The 17,245-nt window shown below is 40.9% G+C and overlaps 1 protein-coding gene across 4 annotated transcripts in view; it reads right to left on the bottom strand.

The window, feature by feature from the left end:
• Positions 1-17,245, bottom strand: part of ZDHHC20 (zinc finger DHHC-type palmitoyltransferase 20) — a 73,202-nt gene that overhangs the window by 5,795 nt on the left and 50,162 nt on the right. For 3 of the 4 annotated variants that reach the window (XM_067713764.1, XM_067713763.1, XM_067713765.1), the window contains exons 8-11: positions 9,765-9,897; positions 6,421-6,547; positions 2,029-2,118; positions 528-643 (exon numbers count right to left, since the gene is read on the bottom strand). In XM_067713764.1, coding sequence (XP_067569865.1) covers positions 528-643; positions 2,029-2,118; positions 6,421-6,547; positions 9,765-9,897 — 466 coding nt within the window. Of the gene's footprint in view, positions 1-527; positions 644-992; positions 1,038-2,028; positions 2,119-6,420; positions 6,548-9,764; positions 9,898-17,245 lie in introns of all 4 variants that reach the window. The other variant, XR_010937069.1, reaches the window with a different exon arrangement.

The raw sequence follows: 17,245 nt of genomic DNA, 5'->3' as shown, positions 1-17,245 counted from the left end.
AACCGAGGCCTGATTCAAAAGCCCACTTGTGTCTTATCAACTGTTGTATAATGTACCACAGTTCATGAAATGATTAAGAGTCATCATGGTTCAAATACATTCAGTGCACTCTTTTTATACTAAGACAAGACAGCCAAAGAGTACAAGGCATTTCAAAATTATTTTCAAATAAGCAAAAGCTATGACCCCCAAATTAACCTTGTTTAAGCATTATCCAGAATATTATGCCGAAAGAATTTTCTACATCTGATGTGACAAAACACACGGCTGGGTAACAACAAGGAAAAACAAAATTATGAACAGAAAAAAACACAGCAGCAGCCACTACACTTCCTCACTCAACCTTCGCCTCCGTGAAAGCTACCAGTAAACGCTAACGGCCCACGTGTAAGATATTTTATTAAAAAGTTTCAAATATTTTAGTATTTTAAAATAGCACATAATGTATTTTAATTTTTCCACATTTATTAAACCTGGTGATTTTCATTTTAACCAGACAAAGCAATGTTTTCAGATGACGGCATTACCTGATCTGATAACACCTTCTTCAGATCCATTCTCTAGCCACTGAGATTCACTGTCCAACAAGCGGTTTTTTGATTCACTAAGCGGTTTGATAGGAAAGGGTGGGTTTGAGCCAATACTGAAAGAGGAGCAAATAATTTAGTAAATAGTCTAATGCTCAATTAATAATACTTAATTAATAAGCAGCAAATTAGTATTCCTTCTCCTAAATATGTGAGGGCAACTCATGAGATCTCAGCACTCTGAAAAAGCTCCATCTTCAGGAGAAAATGTGCCCCAACCCCCCCGCATTAAATGGCTCTCTAGACCCAAGAACTTGTACTCAGCACTGCCAACGAAAACAATTAGATGAAAGAAAAACAGCTTCAGAGGCCAATCTGAAACATTTTTAACATGTTAATCAAGAGCCGTAAGGTAGCACAAGGACAGGTGAGGATCTATGTCTGTGGCCAGGACAAAAAGATTACCTGTCATTTCCCAAGTTTTCTGCTTTCTACCTCTGCAGTATAGATCTAAGGGGAAAAAATGATTTAGTGATTTAGCGTAGACTTAGTTTTCTAGCTAAGACATCCAGGGAGGGAGGGAATGGAGGAAAAAAAGAAGAAGGAAAAGGGAACTAGTACTGTTGGGGACCCACTATGGGCAGAGGCTGTGCTGGGTGCTTTCTACACACCATCGCAATCTTCACAATAACCCCCGAAGGGAGTACAAATCCTCCTCTCATAGAGCTGGCAGCTGAGGCTCAGACAGTTTAAGTAACTTCTTGGAGCTCTGAGGTCCTAGGTTCTAAGGCCTATGTTCTTCCAAAATTAATCCGCTAGCTTGGAATTTATAATCCCTCCTCCCCCACAACTTATTTCTGTAGTCAGTAAGTTTCAAGTGTTTCACTTTGACAGAAGCATCTCTATCTCCTTTAAAATTTCATTTAAAATGAACTATTTCTCTGAATTTATGAATCAGTGTGCTCGCCATACAAACTCTGAGAAAATATCCTCTAAGACGAAGAAGAAAAATTTTGTATTTGTATTTTTGAATCCTCATTAATATCATTTTCACGCTGCAGTTAAAATCTGTTTATCAAAATAAAATGGTGAATAGTACAATGACTAACTTCTTTGAAAATGTAACTGATATAAACCAACATAATCAAATCTTGAAAGAGTCTTCGTTTCTAGGAAGAGGCAGCGCAGGTAGGGTAGCCGTGCTTCCTACCCTGCCAGACGCGTCCAGTGACATGAGACTGTCCTGCTTCAACTACTAACAGCAAGCGTTCACTTTATTACTCTCAAAAGTATTCTGGTTTGAATCATAAAAAAATATGGTTATCCTGAGCATATCAGCTATATCCACATTTTAACCCTCAGTTAAAAAAACTGAATAGAATTTCTCTTTATCTGTGCTGGCTTGCTACGTCACTACTATATTCATCTATGTATCACACACACACACACACACAGTTTGCTCTATAATGAATTCTGAAAAACGTAATGACAAGAAGCGCACCTTCTGGTATTTTCACTGTGGTTTGAAACAGATGCTTGTTCTGGATCCGTCCCCACAAGACGAGTCGGAAAACTGCAGCCATCACCCTGACTGCATAAGAAAAATATCAGTGATAATTTAATCATGTTCAGTTCAATCTAAGTGGTCAATTTAACACCTATTTTCCAGAGGCATGGTATAAAATGATCACAACTTGTCTTTCAGAGAATGATTTCTAAGATTTCTAATTTAGACAGTTATTAGACTCTACTGAGGAAGTAAGTCTTTTTCTTTTATAATTTACATATAGTTAAAAATAGTATCTTCCATGACTATTAAAATGATCATGTCTATTAAAGTTATGATAAACATACATATTCAAATATTTGGGTAACTGACCTGCTTATCACAATCATTTAAAGATATCATAAATGCTCAAACTGAAATTCAAGATGTAAGTTCCACATATTTATTTATTCAACAACGTTCATTAAACGAAAATATACTGGATGTTCTGAGTACCATTTGAAGTGCTAGGATATACCACTGAACAAAAGAAAAGAAAATCTCTGGCTTCAAGAAGTTCACAACTTAAAAAAAAGTACAGCTATGCCTTCTACATTCTAAAAACATCAAAACTGTGTACCGCAGGGAATTCCATTTCCAGCCAAGATGGATTAAACGGTATATTTGACCTCCTGTTGAACAGTACATACAACAACTCTTTTCAAAACAGGCAGCACAGAACTGTGGTGTCTGAAAGAAGAGAAACCAACCAAGGAGTTGCAGCTTCTGCCAGAACTTGAGCACCAACAGGGGGATGTGCAGAGCAAGGTGGTCTCACTGAATTAAGGTGACAGAGATGGGAGTTTCGAGAAGACGAGGAGGTTTGCTTCTATCGGACAGAGCTGAGGAAGAGGGATATGTGCAGAGAAAGGGCTACAGAAATCTGCACAGGGTTTTACTTGAGTCTTCTGATGAATACTAAGCCACACATGTGAATCTGGGAAAAGAACAACTGGGGAGTGTAAGCTGAACAATTCAGAGCCTGCCCAGCACTGAAAGCCATTTGCATTCGACCTGCCAGAGTAGAGAGACCTCACTGAACATGTGGATACGGCAGAGACCGCAGCAGGCTCTCACCTTTGCTGTAGGACTAAACTTGCCCTAGAGAAAATGCTACTTTACACCCAAGCACAGGTTTCAGCAAGCATCAGGAGGACTAAGCTGAAACAGAAGTCGGCCAAAACAAAATTCAACATCCTTTAAAGGGAGACCAAATTTAAACACTCAGAATTCAAAGTGTCCACCATCCAATCAAAAATTACCAGCCTAAAAAGCAGGAGAATGTGATCACAACCGGAAGAAAATAAAGTCAACAGAAAAGATTTAGAAATGACCGTGACCACTTGAAACAGAGACGCTAAACCAGTGACTATAAATATGTCCATGAATTAACTGGAGAAAGTGGATATAAAGAGAAACGAAATGTAAGATATAAAAAAGAACCAAATTGAACTTCTGGAGCTGAAAAATAGAATATGTGAAATAAGAAATTCACTGGATGAGCTTAACAGTAGACAATACAGAAGAAAAGATAAGTGAACTCACAGACGTAACAACAGAAACAATCCAATTTGAAGCAAAGAGAAAAAAGATGGAGGGGGAGAAGGGAGGGACAACAGCAATGACCGGTGGGTCACGACATACATTTAAGAGAACTGAAAAGCTAGTGGGGGAAGGGCACAGGAAGAGGGAAGCAGGCAGAAAAAACAATTGAAAATTATTTCAAAATTATTCAGATTGGACTTCCCTGGTGGCACAGTGGTTAAGAATCCTCCTGCCAATGCAGGGGACACAGGTTAGAGCCCTGATCCGGGAAGATCCCACATGCCATGGAGCAACTAAGCCCATGCGCCACAACTACTGAGCCTGCGCTCTGGAGCCCGCAAGCCACAACTACTGAGCCCATGTGCCACAACTAGTGAGCCCGTGTGCCACAACTACTGCAAGCTGTGTGCCTAGAGCCTGTGCTCCGCAACAAAGAGAAGCCACTAAATGAGAAGCCCGCACACAGCAACAAAGAGTAGCCCCTGCTCGCTGCAACTAGAGAAGGCCTGCGCACAGCAACGAAGACCCAACGCAGCCAAATGAATAAATAAATAATTCAGATTTGATGAAAACTACAAGTTCATAGATCCAAGAAGCCTAATGAACTCCAAAGAGGATAAACACAAGGCAAACCATACTAAGGAACATCATCATCAGACTACTTAAAACCAGTGATAAAGATAAAATCTTAAAAGTAGCCACAGGGGAAAAAAAGACATAGTAATTTACAAGCATACCTCGTTTTATTGTGTTTCATTTTACTGTGCTTTGCAGATACTGTGATTTTTATAAATTAAAGGTTTGAGGCAACCCTACATTGAGCAAGTCTATCAGTGCCATTTTCCCAGCAGCATTTGCTCACTTTGCGTCTCTGTGTCACATTTTGGCAATTCTCACAATACTTCAAACCCTCCACCAGCAAAAAGATTACGACTTGCTGAAGGCTCAGATAACGATTAGCAGTTTTTAGCAATAAAGTATTTTTAAATCAAAGTATGTACATTGTTTTTTTAGACATAATGCTATTGAACAATTAACAGTCTATGGTTATAGACTGTTATATGCACTGGGAAACCAAAAAATTCGTATGACTCACTTTACTATGATATTTGCTTTATTGCGGTGGTCTGGAACCAAACCTGCAATAATCTCGAGGTGTGCCTGTACAAACAGTGGAATAAAGATAAGAGAGAGGCTGATTTATTGACACAAACAACACAAGCCAGATGATGATGGAACAACATCTTCAAAGAAGGGGAAAAAAAAACAAAGACAAAAAACCCAACTGCCAACATTGAAATTTCTGTTTAGAGAAAATAACCTTAAAAAATAATAGTCTATGTTCCAACCAGTCGGAGTGGAAACACCTGAATATAAGAGACAACAGATAAAGCGCACAGAAGAGACCGGCGCACTTGAAGATGAAACTCAGGAAAAAGACTGAACAGAAGGTGAGCAGCCACCAGTGAGCCGTGGCGGAGCCTCCTGAGGAGCCACAGACGTGTAACTGGCGTCCCTGCAGGGACAAGGCGAGGGAGGCAGCAGGAGAAATACTTAAAAGTACTTTCCAAATCTGATGAAAGTTTAAAAATTACAGATCCAAGGAGCTCAACAATCCTAAGCACGAGAATCATGAAGAAAACGACACCAGGCATGTCATAATCACATTGCAAGAAACTAGTGATAAACAAAATCTTAAAAGCAGCCAGAGAAAAATGTCATATTACACAAATAATAATAAACATAATATCCACAAACTTCTCATCAGAAACAATGCAAGCAGCACCTACAATTCCACAATTCTACAACCAAGCAAAACGTCTTTCAAAAATGGAGGCAAGGGCTTCCCTGGTGGCACAGTGGTTGAGAGTCCACCTGCCGATGCAGGGGACACGGGTTCGTGCCCCGGTCCAGGAAGATCCCACATGCCGTGGAGCGGCTGGGCCCGTGAGCCATGGCCGCTGAGCCTGCGCGTCCGGAGCCTGTGCTCCGCAACGGGAGAGGCCACAACAGTGAGAGGCCCGTGTACCAAAAAAAAAAAAAAAAAAAAAATGAAGGCAATTGGGAATTCCCTGGCCGTCCAGTGGTTAGGACTTTGAACTTTCACTGCTGGGGCCTGGTTCAAGCTCTGGTCAGGGAACTAAGATCCCATGTGGCGTGGCCAAAAAAAAAAAAAAAAAAAAAAAGAAAGAATGCAAATATGTCATTTTCAGACAAAATAACAAGCAATACAGTTCCTTGTTAAGGGAAAAAAGGAAAAAACCCACAACACTTACAAATATGGTACTTGAATTTCAAATACTTTTTCCTTCTCTATAATGACTTTTGGTATATACATGGCCTAGGATGGCTTAGAATTTGAGAGAAAAGGAACTTATGAATCATCTTGAGCATATATTCTCATTTAAATTTAAATGCAGGTAAAAACTGCATTATGTGTTGGGTCTTCTTTGATTTAAGACACAACAGAATACATAACCTGTACTGGCAATCTTTGAAGATATGGCTAATAAATATAAATTCTTATGATTCTTTACTTCACAAACTCATTTTCATTTTGAAAGAAAAAGAGTGATTCTTATTTTCTATGAATCATCTTTTTTTTCTCATTCAAATATATGCCTCAACTCTCCTTCACCCTTATAAAAAACATGACAAATAAAATATTTCATGTAATCAAGATATTCTGAGTTTTCATTCTTAAGGCTCATAATGTCATAATATACTATATTCTCTGAATCATTTAATCAGAGAGACAATCACAGGTTCCATAATTCCTGAGACGTGCATTTTATAAACTACCTTGAAAATATTGGAAGTAGCCAATATTTCTTTTCATCACCAAAGACTTGTCTCCAATTTTTACTGCATCCAAGCGAGAAACCGTTTCCATCAGGTCCATATGAAAATGTGGGTGCACGGAATGATTCTGTTACAGATATATATTACAAAAAAGAAGAGTTAACCTATTCGAAAATTATAGGAGGGAAGGAAAGTACCAATTTTTTTTCTTTTTAAACTCTTTTGGGAAAAAATATAACCTCTTGAATATTTCATCACCCTTATAAAATGAAAATGTCAAAATAATTATGTGATATTAAGGAAGATCGACTGAAGAATGTTCAATACACCTTAGCCTTTTCCTTTCTTTTTTTTTTTAAAGATATTCTATCTCTTGCAACTTCACTCATTCATTATGTATCAACTTCCTACTACGTGCCTATGGCAAAGCACCAGGTTTTGGGATCCCAAGGTAAAGCAGATGAAATTCTGACCAAAGAACCCAGTCTAACAAACGTCTATCAGAATGACAGTGTGATAGAGATACAGGCGGGGTGGTGGCCAAGGAAGGTGAAATATGCAGGAGGTGACGCCTGAGCTCGATCCTGAGCTATGAATAATAACAAGTGAGGAAGCTGATGGGGGCCAGAACCTAGGATCTCTGTTTAAAGAAAGAATGCATTGCGGAATGTTTTATAAGCTATGGATAAGAAGGAGCCAGGGAGAGACGGATTGGGAAAGGTTGATGACACAGAAAACTGAAGTAAAAACTGATGGAAGAAAGTTCTAGAAGAAATGGGATGGCCTTTAGAAAAGTTCTAAAGATTAGATAGATACCAGATAGAGACAGATACCAGAAAAGACATCGTGTCCGCAGAAGTTAGAAAGAGGGTGACAGTGATGGGTTTGAAAGTAGGAATGTTTGTGTGAGGTTATAAAGGTGAGACGATAAGAATTTACTTGTGGCAACTTCTAATTTTTCTATGAAGCGTTCACAAAATAGGTAAGGAAAATAGGGAGGATGATGAAAGTCTGGAATACCTATTGTGGGTAATAAGGTGGCAAACCTGATCAGAAACACATGACATTACTGCTAAATAGAGCTGAGGGTCTAAGTGAGGTCTGAGGCTTTGAATCTGTAGTTGTGACCACCTCTGTGGGAGCGAGACGGCCTTCACCAGCTCTCTCCAGCCCCATCGCACTGGGAGAAGAACGCATCGCTGGAATAACCTGGGTCAGGGGCTGGCAAAGGCGTTATGGGAGAAGAGGCACTTAGGGGCGTGTGTAATGCGAGGGTGCTGCTGGGAGTTTGGGGGCATTTATTAAAGGATCTAGAATGGAAAAGGGTGAGAAACAAAACCAGAAGGGAAAGGAACGTGGGAGAAAAGTGGTGGAGTGTGGAGGACTCAGTAAGCTAAAAAGGGCGCACACTGGAACACGGAAAGGGAGAACTGAACAGATAAAGACTGTGGTCAGAGAATGGAAACTTCAAGGTGAAAATCTGAGGCCTCTTCAGTTTCAAGTGATGAAAGGTTCAGTGTTTGGGTACAGGAATGACTGGCTATCAGGATCAAAGAGACCAACCAGCCTTTCTGGGGTGACAGCGGCAGTTTGAATGTATTAATAGAAACTCTGTAACATGAGAAATGATTCAAGGTAGGGCGGTGACAGCTATGAGGAAGGTACAAGTGATGCCCCAAAGGACATCTGGAAGCAGCAGTGGAGAGCTGGGTAACACCAGGGTGTGTGGGGAGTGGTGTGTTAGGTGAAGGTTTTTCAAAGTGTGGGTTTAAACATCTGAATAGGCTGTAAAATCAATTCAGTGCTTTGAAACCAGCATTTCTTTTTAAAGAACTGGAACAGAAAATATTAGAGTATTTTGGACAGAGTAGACATTAATGATGTTTTACGAAGATTCTGCTTATTCTACTTACATAATTTTATACATGTGTGTGCATGCACTAGGTAGTGATATAAAATGATGCATTTCTTACCGGAGTCACTGGTAAAAACGTTTGAAAAGGATTGTTTTTAAGAGAACAATGTGTTTCCCAGGAAGCACTCACCTCTCAGACACCTACAGGGTTTGGGTGGGAAACAAATGAAGCAGGGTGGGAACCGAGGCCAATTAAATGCTCGTGGCCACCGAAGCAGTCAGCCACTACTGAGCTCCTACCGAATGACACCAGGTGGGAAAAGAGGGCCACCAGAGTCGTCAGTTTTGAAAAGAAGAAATCTCCTTTTCTGTGAGAAATCTCTCAGTGTCCAGCTGCTTGGGAGGTCTGAAGAGCTAGGCTTTGCATGTGGGCTGCCTTCTATGACCTCGGGTTAAAGGTGAAGAGATGACAGGATATTCTGTGACGATGATAAATTAATTGACATGAGGAAGCTTATTCACATGGGAAGGGATGAAAGCATGGGAAGTGGAGGAGAAGCAACAGCAGAGTGAGCTGGGAAAGGCGGGGCACCGCACCCTTACCCTGGAAGCCGTCATATTTTACAGGACTCCAAAGACACGAGATTAAAGTGATCCAAATATAAAAGTACCTAAGAATCTCCCTACAGCGTCTGCATCTTTCTATGTTAAAATATGTCCAACTCTCCTTTAGACAGCAGGGAGTGTTTAACTTTCTTTGGAAACGCTGTGACAGATCCCCATTTTGTTAGCCAATACCTCAATATTCCAGTTATGGCTGGTGTTGCTGTTTACATGCCAATGGTTTAGTCTGAGCGCCACACCACTGTTGTTTAAGAAGTGTGTGTCAGGCTTCCCCGGTGGCGCAGTGGTTGAGAGTCCGCCTGCCGATGCAGGGGACACGGGTTCGTGCCCCGGTCCGGGAAGATCCCACATGCCGCGGAGCGGCTGGGCCCGTGAGCCATGGCCGCTGAGCCTGCGTGTCCGGAGCCTGTGCTCCGCAACGGGAGAGGCCACAGCAGTGAGAGGCCCGCGTACCGCAAAAAAAAAAAAAAAAAAAAAAGTGTGTGTCCAATTATTGGAATACCTTACTGAATTCTTCCCCAATATTTTCATTTTAAAAAAATAAGCAAAAAAGGGACATAAGTGCTAACATTAGTGATACAACAAATGCAGGAAACAGCTTTTATTAAAATTTATAAAATATAGTCAGTTCTCTACTTTTATATACAACACACTACTGAAAAATTATAGAAAAGTCAATCTTACTTCCTCAACCTTCTCAAAATTATGAACCTTTACATTTATTAAACAGCCATTGTTCCTATCCAGTCCAAGTTAATTTTAATACAGAATTATTTTATCTTTATCATCTTTTGTCCTTCTCTAGATTTCATGTTCATCTGTGTCCATTTTCCTAAATAATTATGCTTTATTTTAACCTACTTACCTATGGTTGTTCTGTTTTTTCCAACTAGCCAGCAGTGGTAGCTGAGAAGTGACAATACGCTGATGAAGAACATTGTCGACACAAAGAATAGAAAAAGTATGTGGAATTTTGCACGTGTATCTGAGAGTTCATTCTGAGGAAAGAAAAAAGAAGACTTACTTTTCAGAATAGTCAACCTCCAAAATATACTCTTACAAATTTGGTTCTTCCTGAAGATTGCTGAATTCGCCAAAAAATTACCAGATATGAGAAGTAATAAAATAAATTAGTTAATACATCCAAAAGCAACATTTCCCAAAGCAGAGAATTGGTATTATCAGAGGGGCTTGCTTACATAACATGTCAGAAAGAGTCACTTTAAAAACCGCTCTTGGGCATCCCTGGTGGCGCAGTGGTTGAGAGTCCGCCTGCCGATGCAGGGGACGCAGGTTCATGCCCCGGTCCAGGAAGATCCCACATGCCGCGGAGCGGCTGGGCCCGTGAGCCATGGCCGCTGAGCCTGTTAGTCCGGAGCCTGTGCTCCGCAACGGGAGAGGCCACAACAGTGAGAGGCCCGTGTACCACACACACACACACACAAAAGTAAAAAACCGCTCTTAAATTTTAGCAATAGTTTCAGTAATAAAATAAAAAGATGGACATTTTTACCCAACGTTTTTCTTTTGTACTTTATACACATATTCAAGCTTTCCCCAACATCCAGGATACACGAGGGTTTTCTCCATCTACGCTACTATTTGCTTGTTTTAATTATATAACCAGAAACTAATTGTGATAAATTTATTTTTGGATTTCCCTAGTCTCTGTCTTCGGAACACCACTGCACACAGTCATCCCTTCAGCTGCTTCCATTCCTACCTCTTTAATCCTTTCTCCTTTCCTACAGAGCCTGTTTTGGTAATTACCGATTTTGGTATGTCAATTTGCCACGAGGCACTAGTGAACGAAAACAGCTTCTGTTACCCATTCTAATGGCTAGATTCATTTCAACAGAAGCAAAGTGTTAACCCAGAAGCAGTCAGGCTCTAGCATGAGGATTAGAAGGAAGCCTTTACGCATTCGCTCTCACGACAAAGCCGCACAGCCAGCCACAGCCTCACACAAGAGCTGCTCCTGCTTGATTTAAACACTGTTTACAGGCTAACAGGACGGTTTTTAGCATTAGGTGATTCTGACATCTATCTTCTCGTCTTCTCTTCCAGAGTAGCCGCAATACCTTTTAAATACATCAAGTGATTCTTCTATCTCCCCATCTTGTGAAACAAATGAGTACTATACATACTCACTATCAATGTCACAAAAAAGATGGCAAGAATATCATGGCAATGATGTATTTTTTTAAAAATTTATTTAATTTATTTATTTTTGGCTGCATTGGGTCTTCGTTGCTGCGTGCGGGCTTTCTCTAGTTGTGGAGAGCAGGGGCTACTCTTCGTTGTGGTGCGCGGGCTTCTCATTGCAGTGGCTTCTCTTGTTGCAGAGCACGGGCTGTAGGCATGTGGGCTTCCGTAGTTGCGGCACATGCGCTCAGTAGTTGTGGCTCGCGGGCTCTAGAGCGCAGGCTCAGTAGTTGTGGCGCACGGGCTTAGTTGTTCCGTGGCACGTGGGATCTTCCCAGACCAGGGCTCGAACCCGTGTCCCCTGCATTGGCAGGTGGATTCTCAACCACTGCGCCACCAGGGAGGCCTGCAATGATGTATTTTACCTCTGGACAACTCTGTAGATTTCCTGTGGCAAAGCTTGTATAAATAGAGACAACGCATTAAGAAACCACTTTTTATACAAAACTATCCTGCGCACTATTGTTATAAACCTTTCATGTTTGGAAGGACCACTAAGACGTGGCTCTCTAAAGGCCATCAACGACGTTTCCTCAAAAACCACAAAAGAACATTCCGCTCTCCAAGCACATTTAGGGTACACTTTACACACCTTTCCACAAAGTTTTTAAAACAGAGATTTGTATCTAGGAAAGCATAAAATTGATTTTTTTAGCAAACAGCTTTTTAAAAGCTTCGGATGAGTAGTTTCTAAAAGCTAGATCTAATAATTTCTCACCTGCCTCAATGGTACTGCAGTAGCCTTCCAAGGGGTGCCGTCTCCTCCCCTCCGGTCTACTTTCCACAAAGCAGCCAGAGGGACCCTTTATAAGGCCGATGGCGTTACCCCCTGCTCCCCATTCCACGGCCCTTGCAACGCCCGCAAAGACCCTGCATCTCTGGCCGCCTCCTGGACCCGTTCCCCCTGCTCATCTAGGCCAGCCTTGTCAGCGGCCTGGCATGGTGCTCCTCTGGGCCTTTACGCTAAAGGTCAGATGTCTCCTCTGTTTGAAACACTCTTCTCTCAGGTATCCACTAAGTCCCGTCAAGTCTTTGCTCAGCTTTCTTACTGAGGCCTACCACAATCACGCTTAAAAAACTTCAGATGTAATTGACATATAATGCTATTTTAGTTCCAGGAGTTCAACATAATGATTCCATATATGTCTAAATGGCAAAATGATCACTACAGTAAGTCTAGTTAACATCCATCACCACACAGAGTCACAAAACCTTTTTTTTTGTGAGGAGATCTTTCAAGACCTACCCTTAGACACTTTCAAATATACTTATTAGCCACAGTCACCATGTCGTACATTACAGCCCCAGGCTTATTCTGCCACCTTCTCCCACTTCGCCCATCCCCCACCCCCCACCTCTGACAACCACCAAAATGTTCTTTGTATCTATGGGTTTTTTTTTTATTCCACATAAAAGTTAGATAATATGGTATTTGTTTTTCTCTGTCTGACTTTATTCCCTTATGATAATGCCCTCAAGGTCCATCTGAGTTGTCAAAAACGGCAAGATTTCCTTCTTGTTCTATGGCAGAATTTATACCATTTATGCAACGGTATAAATTCCGTTGCATATTTATACCACAATTTCTTCATCCACCAATGTAAACTTAAGAGTGTTTTCATGTCTTGGCTGTCATAAACAATGCTGCAATGAACACAGGGATGCAGATATCTTTTTGAGTTAGTGTTTTCCTTTCTTTTGGATATACTCCCAGCAGTGGAATTCCTGGATTGTATAATAGTTCTAATTTTAATTTTTTGAGGACTCTCCGTACCATTCTCCATAATGGCCGCGCTAATTTACACTCCCACCAACAGCACACAAGGGCTCTCTTTTCTCCACATCCTTGCCAAAACTTGTTATTTCTTGTCTTTTTGGTAATGGCCATTCTGACAGGTGTGAGGTGGTACCCTGCCGTGGTCTGGTTTGCACTTCCCTGATGATTAGTGATGCTGAGCATCTTTGCAGGTGTCTGTTGGCCATCTGCATGTCTTCACTGGAAAAATGTCTATTCAGATCTTCTGACCATTTTTTTTTGTTGTTGTTGTTGTTTTTGTTTTTGTTTTTTTGGTGGTACGCGGGCCTCTCACTGCTGCGGCCTCTCCCTTTGCGGAGCACAGGCTCCGGACACACAGGCTCAGCGGCCATGGCTCACGGGCCCAGCCGCTCCGCGGCATGTGGGATCTTCCCGGACCGGGGCACGAACCTGTGTCCCCTGCATCGGCAGGCAGACTCTCAACCACTGCGCCACCAGGGAAGCCCCTGACCATTTTTTAATCAGACTGTTTTGTTTTTGCTATTAAGTTGTATGAGTTCTTTATATATTTTGAATATTACTCCTTATCAGATACACAATTTTCAAATATTTTCTTCCATTTAGCAGGCTGCCTTTTCATTTTGTTAATGATTTCCTTTTCTGTGCAGAAGCTTCTAGTGTGACATGGTCCCACTTGTTTAGTTTTGCTTTTGTGGCTTTTGCATTTGATGTCAAATCCAAAAACTCATCGCCAAGGCTGATGTCAAGGAGCTTACCACCTGTATTTTCTTCTAGATTTACGATTTCAGGTCTCATGTTCAAGTCTCTAGTCCATTTGGAATTGATCTTTGCCTATGATGTAGGATTGAGGTTCAGTTTCACTCTTTTGCATGTGGCTGCCCAGGTTTCCCAGCATCCTTTACTGAAGAGACTGTCCTTTCCCCATTGTACCTTCTTGGCTCCTTGTCATAAATTAACTGACCGTATGTGCATGGGTTGATCTCTGTGCTCTCTTATTCTGTTCCACTGATCTATGTATCTGTTTTTATTCCAATAACATACTGTTTTGATTACTACAGATGTGTGATATAATTTGAAACCAGGAAGTGAGATGCCTCTGGCGTTGTTCTTTTTCTTCAAGCCTGCTTTGGTTATTTGGCTCTTTTGTGGTTCTACGCGCATTTTAGGATTGTTCTATTTCTGTGGAAAATAGCATTGGAATTTTGATGGGGACGGCACTGACTCTGTAGACTGCTTTGGGTAGTATGGACATTTTAAACAATATGAATTCTTCCAATCCATAATCACAGATTATTTTTTTCTAACAGTTTTTTTGTAGACTCTACAATTTTCTAATATGTCACTTGAAAACAGAGACAGTTTTACTTCTTCCTTTCCTATCTGGATGCATTTTATTTCTTTTACTTGCCTAACTGTCCTGGCTGCCTAAGACTTTCGATACTATGTTGAATAAAAGTGGCAAGAATGGGCAACCTTGTCTTGTTCCTGATATTAGAGGAAAAGCTTTCAGCTTTTCACCACTGAGTATGATGTTAGCTGTAGGCTTGTCAATATATGGCCTTTATTAAGCTGAGGTGCATTCCCTCTATACCCATTTTGTTGACAGCTTTTATCATAAATGGATGCTGAATTTTGACAAATGCTTTTTCTGCATCTATTGAGATGATGATACAATTTTTATCCTTCATTCTGTTAATGTGGTGTATCACGTTGACTGATGTGCAGATGTTGAACCATCCTTGCCTCCCTGGAATAAATCCCACTTGATCATAGTGTATGGTCCTTTTAATGTATTGTTGAATTTGGTTTGCTAATATTTTGTTGAGGATTTTTAAATCTATGTTCATCAGGGATACTGGCCTGTAATTTTCTTGTGGTGACCTTGTTTGGTTTTACTATTGGGGTAACACTGACCTTATAAAGTGAATCTGGAAGTGTTCTCTCTTCCATTTTTGGGAAGTCTGAGAAGGACAGGTGTTAACTCTTCACCTGTGAAGCCACCTGGTCTGGGACTTTTGTTTGTTGGGACGTTTTTGATTACTTATTCAATCTCCTTACTATTAATGAGTCTGTTCAGATTTTCTATTTCTTCATGATTCAGTCTTGGCAGGTTGTATGTTTCTAGGAATTTATCCATTTTTTCTAGGTTATCCAATTAACTGGCATATAATTGTTCATAGAAATCTCTTTGATCCTTTGTATTTATCAGTTGTAATGTCTCTCTCTCTTTTTTTTTAATATTTATTTTTGGCTGTGTTGGATCTTTGTTGCTGTGCACTGGATTTCTCTAGGTTCTCTAGTTGCACCACCAGGAAAGCCCTAAGAGCTGGTTTCTTGTAAAGATAAACAGAATAGACAGGCCTTTCCCTTGTCTCACCAAGAAAAAAAGAGAAGACTCAAAATCATAAATGAAAGAGGACTTCCCTGGTGGCACAGTGGTTAAGAATCTGCCTGCCAATGCAGGGGACATGGGTTCGATCCCTGGTCCGTGAAGATCCCACATACCGTGGAGCAACTAAGCCCTTGCGCTGCAACTACTGAGCCTATGCTCTAGAGCCCCCGAGCCACAACTCCTCAGCCCGCATGCCACAACTACTGAAGCCCACACACCTAGAGCCCGTGCTCCACACAAGAGAAGCCACCGCAATGAGAAGCCTGTGCACCCACAAGGAGGAGTAGCCCCCGTTCACCACAACTAGAGAAAGCCTGCGTGCAACAACAAAGACCCAACTCAGCCAAAAATAGACAAAACAAAACCCCCAAAAAACAGCTCTTAGTTTCACTCATCTTTTTAGTTTCTGTTCCATTTATTTTCACTCTGATCTTTATTTCCTTCCTTTTAGCGCTTTTTAAAAAATTTTAATCTTGGCTGCTCTGCAGGGCATGTGGGATCTTAGTTCCCCAGTCAGGGACTGAACTCAAGCCCCCTGCAATGGCAGCATGGAGTCTTAACCACTGGACCACCAGGGAAGCCCCTAACTTCAGGCTTTTTTCTGTTTCTAGTTCCTTGAAGTGTAAAATTAGGTTACTTGAGATCTTTCTTACTTCTTAACACAGGTTTATCTCTATGAACTTCCCTCTTAGAACTGCTTCTGCTGCATCCCATATGTTTTGTTATGTTGTATTTCCATTTTCATTTGTCTCAAGATATTTTTTGATTCCTTCTTTCATCCATTGGTTGTTCAGTTGCATGTTTAATCTAAACATATTTGTGAATTTTCCAGTTTTTTTTTCTTGGAATTGATTTCTAGTTTCATATCACTGTAATTAAAAAAGATGCTTGCTATGATTTCAATATTCTTAAATTTGCAAGACTTGTTTTGTGACCTAACACGTAACCTATCATGGAGGACGTTCCATATGCACTTGAGAAAAACGTGTATTCTGTTGCTTTTGGATGAAGTGTTCTGTATAAATTTGTTAAGTCCATTTGGACTAAAGTGTCATTTAAGTCCAACGTTTCTTTATTTCATTTCTGTCTAGATGATTCAACCACTGATGAAAGTGGGGTATTAAAGTCCCTTACTATTATTGTCTTGCTGTCTATTTCTCCCTTTACTTCTGTTAATATCTACTTTATATATTTAGGTGCTCCTTTGTTGGGTGCATAAATGTTCTTTTTTTTTTCCCCTGTGCCGTGTGGCATGTGGGATCTTGGTTCCCTGACCAGGGATCGAACCCATGCCCCCTGCATTGGAAGCGTGGAGTCTTAACCACTGGAACGCCAGAGAAATCCCGCATAAATATTCTTATCTCGGATATCCACTAAGTTCCTTCAAGTCTTGCTCAAATTTAATCTTCTTATGGAGGTCTGCCACGATCACTCTCTTTAGTGCTATAACCTGCGCCCGTCACACCTCCCTCCCCACACACTTGCTAAATCCCTTACTCTGCTCTACTTGTTCTTCACAGCATTTACTTTCTAATATACAATATAATTTACTTATTTATGATGTTTATTATTTGTTTCCCCTTTCTCAAAAGTACATTCTACAAAGACAGAGCTCTTGGTCTCTTCTGTATATTGATATATCCCAAGTGCCTAGAACATATGTGCCTGGCACATAGTAATTGTTGAAGAATGGAGAAAAAAGTAGACTTTAGTTTATTAGTCTTTCCTTACTCATGATGACTCAAAAATTTTGTTGTTGTTGTTTGTTTATTATTATTTTTGCCTGCGTTGGGTCTGTTGCTGCGTGCGGGCTTTCTCTAGTTGCGACGAGCAGGGGCTACTCTTTGTGGTATGCGGGCTTCTCAATGCAGTGACTTCTCTTATTGTGGAGCACGGGCTCTAGGCATGCGGGCTTCAGTAGTTGTGGTGCCCAGGCTTCAGTAGTTGTGGCTCGGGGGCTCTAGAGCACAGG

The sequence above is a fragment of the Pseudorca crassidens genome, chromosome 18, assembly GCF_039906515.1.
Source record: "Pseudorca crassidens isolate mPseCra1 chromosome 18, mPseCra1.hap1, whole genome shotgun sequence".
Taxonomy (NCBI): Eukaryota; Metazoa; Chordata; class Mammalia; order Artiodactyla; family Delphinidae; genus Pseudorca; species Pseudorca crassidens.
The sequence above is the reverse complement of the archived record's forward strand: the minus strand, read 5'-3'. Positions and strand labels throughout refer to the sequence as shown.